The sequence below is a fragment of the Aotus nancymaae genome, unplaced genomic scaffold (genome assembly GCF_030222135.1).
Source record: "Aotus nancymaae isolate 86718 unplaced genomic scaffold, 86718_ANA_hifiasm-v0.15.2.pri h1tg000028l, whole genome shotgun sequence".
In the NCBI taxonomy this organism is placed as follows: Eukaryota; Metazoa; Chordata; class Mammalia; order Primates; family Aotidae; genus Aotus; species Aotus nancymaae.
The window spans coordinates 260,043-265,440 of NW_026988441.1; the positions used below are offsets into that span (position 1 = coordinate 260,043).

At 56.1% G+C, this 5,398-nt stretch overlaps 1 protein-coding gene across 1 annotated transcript; it reads left to right on the plus strand.

Annotated features, from left to right (window-relative positions):
* Nucleotides 1-1,004: 1,004 nt before the first annotated feature.
* On the plus strand, nucleotides 1,005-5,154 carry ZNF784 (zinc finger protein 784). The gene is made up of 2 exons (XM_012465295.2): nucleotides 1,005-1,082; nucleotides 2,887-5,154. Exons 1-2 carry the CDS (start codon nucleotides 1,005-1,007, stop codon nucleotides 3,757-3,759), a joined length of 951 nt encoding a protein of 316 aa, XP_012320718.1. The 3' UTR covers nucleotides 3,760-5,154.
* The last annotated feature ends 244 nt before the right edge of the window (nucleotides 5,155-5,398 follow it).

Here is a 5,398-nt window from a genome sequence, read left to right on the forward strand (position 1 = left end):
GTGTTTATTTTATTTTATACCAATATATCATAAAATATAATTTTCACATGTATTTATGAATGAAAGGATCATGATTAGGATCATGTTTAAGCATCTCCTATCCTGCCCTTTCAAGAAAACGATTTAAAGATGTTTCCAACCTCTCCCATATCTCTTCTCAGTGGGTTGTCACAATGCTTCCACAACCGTATACAAAAGAAACAAAAGAAAGAGAAATGGTCCAGACAAGTGGGGTGACTTACCTAAGGTGACCCAGCCGGGAATGACTAAACTGGGCAGCTCAGACGAGCCCTGTCCTTGGTGCTGCCGAAAACCCTGCGTCTCTGAGCTCTTTCCTCCCTAACATAACATCAGCTTGCTGGTTTTTGCGCCCTCCCAGGACTACCCGTGTTGCTGTTTACTGAGTATTTTTCTCTACACTGCCTTTTTTTTTTTTTTTTTTGACAGGGTCTCTCTCTGTCGCTCAGGGTGGATGCAGTGGCGAGATCATGGCTCACTACAGCCTCGACCTCCTGTCCTCACGCGATCCTCCCATCTCAGCCTCCCGAGTAGCTGAGAATACAGGCAGGAGCCACCGCACCCGGCCTACAGCGACATTTTAAAAATCCTTACATTCATAAACTTGGCGTCATTACGTTATCATGAGCAGTGCAGAGGTAACCACAAAAACGTTTACTGTGGAAACAAAACAAAGCTTCTTCAGTTCTGCTGAGGTTCCCCTGACTGCTAGAGCCTCGAGTCGGCCTACGTTGGTTAAGGAACGTTCGGATTTGTTTCCAGGGTGTTACAGGCATCCCAGCGCCACACAGAGCGTCCCCTAGGAGAGACCAACAGGTAACTAGCGAGGGAACAACTCACTTTCTCCCAGGCACAGCCGCCCCGCTACGCCCCGCCCCGCCCCCTCGCCGCCCCACAGTGCGCCTGCGCAGTAGCTCTCACGCCAGTTAGAGCCTCACCCCCTTCCAGACCGAACACTGGCCTCGGGGGCGGGGCTTGGGCACAAGATGGCCGCTGCGCGCCCGGAGCCTCAGAGTCCGAGCTCACCGACCCCGGAGTCGCGGTCCCAGGAGCCACCGGACCTGGTGCGGGCGAGGAAGGGACCTGGGCCTGGGGCTCGAGGTGGGAGGAGGTCGTAGTGTAGGGGGCGGGGCTGGGGCGGGGCCTATGATAGGTAGGCGGGGGAGGTATTTAGTGCTATGGCCCTGGGGGTGGGGCTTCTTGGGGTTACGCGAGGGGCGGGACAGGGGAGGAGCCTATGAGACAGTGGGCGGGGCGTGGGAGGGCCTATGCGGCAGTGGGCGGGGCCTAAGTGGAGCGGAGTCTGAGGACGGTGTTGTCTGTCGGGCGAGTATGGGTTCAGGTAATAGGGCTTACCAGGGGTAATTTGCATAACTGGGGTGGAGCCTTGTTAGGGGCGGGGCGTCATAAATTCTGTGACCAATTCTACAGTAGAAGGTCGGAAAGGTGACCCTGAAAGGTGTGGGGGATTATGATCGGAATATCTATGTTGGGGTAGGGGATAATTCTGCAAAGGTCTAAGTGATGCTTTTCGAATGCCCAAGGGAGGAATTGGGGGTTGAAGTGGGTGGTCTAGGTGACTTTGGAACTTCCTCCACGTTCCCCCACTCAGAATTAGACAGCAACAGAGCATATTCATTCATTCAACAAACATTTACCTAGCTCCTACTTGGGCTCTGTAAATAGAGAAGTGACCAAGACAGACAAGGGCTGTGTTCCCTTGGAGCTTGCACCTTCTCTTGAGGGGAGAGAGACAGTAAATGAGAGTTATCGTGATATGTTCTATAAAGGAAATAAAAATGGAGCCAGTAGAGTGGGGGTGGGGAGCTAAATTTAGATGAGGGAAGTCAGCTGGGTGCCGGCTTATGTTTAAGCTGGGGTCAGAGAGATAAGTGGAGCTACATCGCCACAGATATTATAGTGACGATTTAGGATAAGTACATTTGGAGCCATGGGAGTGTTTTGAGTACGAAAAATGACTTGATCTGATTTACATTTTCAAAAGACCTGCAGGCTATTCTAGGGAGGTGGGTTACAAGGCAGCGGAAGTAGGAAAGAGCTCCCCTTGTGTTTTTCAATTGTGGAGGCGCCAGGTGATGGGGCTTTATCTAGGGTGGAGGAGAAAAGGTGGGATCTATGATTTATTTGGGACAGGAGAGGAAATGTTGATAAGACCACAACAGAATCCTGGAGGATAGGCCCGGCACGGTGGCTCACGCCTGCAATCCCAACACTCTGGCAGAAGGATCTCTTGAGCCCAGTAGTTGGAGACCAGCCTGGGCAACGTAGTGGGACACCCTCTACTTTAAAACAAACAAACAAACACTAAATCTTTTGTTATTGTTGTTTGAGATGGTGTCTTGTTCTGTGGCCTGGGCTGGAGTGCAGTGGTGCCATCTCATCTCACTGCTACCTCCACCCCCACCCCCGGGTTCAAGTGATTTTCCTGTCTTAGTCGCTGAGTAGCTGGGATTACAGGTGCCTGCCACAACACCTGGCTAAGTTTTGCATATTTATTAGAGACAGGGTTTCGCCATGTTGGCCAGGCTGGTTTCAAACTCCTGACCTCAAGTGACCCACCTGCCTTGGCCTTCCAAAGTGCTGGGATTACAGGCCTGAGCCACCACTCTGAGGCAGAAATTTTTTTTAAATTAGCTGGGTGTGGTGGTGTAGGTAGTCCTGGCTACTCAGGGAGCTGAAGTGTGAGGATCTCTTCAGCCCAGGAGCTCAAGGCTGCAAAGGCCATGATCGCAACAGAGTGAGACCCTGTCTCAAAATAACAAAGAAGCCGAAGCTTTAATAATTGGGATGTGCTGGGGAGGTCTTGAGGCAGGGTCCACAGGCTTTTCTTTTTCTCCCGTTGCCCAGGTCCTGGTGCCTGATGACGGCCGCCCTGGCACACCCCCGAGTGACCTCATCGAAATCCAGGTGGTGAAGGTGACAGACACCACGCTGGTCCCCGAGCCCCCGGAGCCAGGTTCTTTCCACTGTGCCTTGTGCCCTGCTGCCTTCCGGCTGGTTTCCGAGCTGCTCTTCCACGAACATGGCCACCTGGCTGGGGCCGAGGGAAGCGGGCAGGGTGGGGACCCCAGCCGGTGCCACGTGTGTGGCCACAGCTGCCCGGGCCCCGCCAGCCTGCGCGCGCACTACAGCCTGCACACCGGGGAGCGGCCCTATCGTTGTGCGCTCTGCCCACGGGCCTTCAAGGCCTTGGCACCCCTGCTCCGGCACCAGCACCGGCACGGAGTGGAGCCGGGCACCTCCCGGAGGCCTCCGGACGCGGTGGCCACGGCAGAACAGAGGCCCGGGGTGGCCCCGGAGAGGGCGGAGGTGGTGATGGCGGCGGCGGCGGCGGGCGCGGCGGTGGGGAAGCCTTTCGCCTGTAGGTTCTGCGCCAAGCCTTTCCGCCGCTCCTCAGACATGCGAGACCACGAGCGCGTGCACACGGGCGAGCGGCCCTATCACTGCGGCATCTGCGGCAAGGGCTTCACGCAGTCCTCAGTGCTGAGCGGCCACGCCCGCATCCACACGGGCGAGCGCCCGTTCCGCTGCACGCTCTGCGACCGCACCTTCAACAACTCCTCCAACTTCCGCAAGCACCAGCGCACCCACTTCCATGGGCCGGGGCCTGGGCTGGGCTCGGCGGCGGCTGAGGTGTTGGGGAGGGGGTGCGGGGCAGGGGACCCCGCGGAAGAGGGGCGGGGGGAGACCGCGAAGGTGAAGGTGGAGGCCGACCAGTAGTAGGCTGCAGACCAGGGACATGGGTTAGCTAACGAGGACTTAGGAGGCCGGTCCAGGGGGCGGGGGTGGGGAAACGGAGGCAGGGGCCGGAGGAGAGGAGACTGGGGGAGAGATGACAGCTACAGGGATGGCTGTGAGCTGCTGGTGATGGAGAGCAGAGGCAGATGGCCGGGCTCCAGACTCCCACAAGCCCACGCAGCACCTCCGCCAGACCTAGGAGAGAGACAGGTGCAGCTCCGCAGGTGTGCGGCCACAGGCAAGGCCCACAGGCTGGATGTCGCTGCTCTGATGGCTTCTTCGTTGGCTTGTCCTTGTGCAAGACCCAGCCTGTCACGGCAGAGCCTGGGCACTTCAGAGGGGGAGCCCGGATCCAATGGAACGGGGGAATTGGGGTCCACCGTGGTTTTCTGCTCTGGTCCTCCCTCAACCGAACCCTGGACTCTGGTGGGGCTCCTTGGGTGGACCAGGATGGAGACTCTTGCCTACCTCACTGCACTGCACTGGACCTGGGATGCCTACCCACCCTCAGGCAGAAGATACCCACTAGGTTGTCTGTGAAGAGACTCTGGGATCCCATCACCTCAAAGCCAGAGGGTCCCCAAGTCACAGCTGAGATTGAGCCTCAAGGATGTAAGCCTGACCACAGGATCTTGACTCCAAGAGTGGCTACCCCCCCTCACCCCCATGGTGGCCTGTCCTTAACCCATCCACTCTTCTTTGGAGGCAACTGAGAGCACATAAAACAAGCAGCTACCTAGCATCCCCTCCTAAAGCTTTAGGCTCACAGCCCATGGTCCTCCGCAAGCTACAAGGTAGCCTCAGGTTTCCCTCATTTCCTCCATTCCCAGCTGGAAGCAAACAGCTTACCCCATAGTCCCAGACAGTCCCAAGGAAGGGCTGGCTGACGGCATGACGGCAGCATGGCCGGCTGGTCGGGGTGTGGAGCAAAGAAGTCACTGCGGCAGGGGCCAGAGGAGGGCTTGGGAGCCGGAGGTGTGAAACTTCCAGTTCTGTTCCCATTAAAGGACATTGTGAAGGGCTTCTCTCTCAGGCTTGGATTCGGATTGTCCACTTTGGGGAGGAGGGGCCACACTGTGGTCTCACCACCAGCAGTGAGTTGCATCATACCTTCCTCCGGGATTCTGTTTCCCCATCCTTAGAATGGGGGGGTGGGGTGAATAGGCCCCACTGTGTGGTTACGTGTTATGTGCTTCAGCTGTAGGAGAGGGGGGTCAGGGATGTTTTGGCAAAGTGAAGGGACTCCTGTGCTTTGCATGCTTGAGTGAGAGTCTCTGATTTGCACACCTTTCTCTTCACCCAGTGAACCCCATGAGAAAGCTCATAGGCAACTCACAATGTGAACAGAACTAATTCCATTATCTTCAAAGAAACCTCTATGCTTCTGATGTCATTGGCACCACCACCACCCAAGCTGGATACCTGGGCAGGTTTAAACCTTCATCCCTCATCGTGTCCAGTCTCGTATCAGTTTCCCTCAATTGAGCCAGTTAAATATCTTTGGAATTGGAATGTCTTTTCACCATCCCTACACTTGTAGACCAAGCTAACAGCGATCTCACACACGGACAACTGCATGGCAGCCCAGCTCCCTGCCCAGGCCTGACCTCTTTCTCCTTTT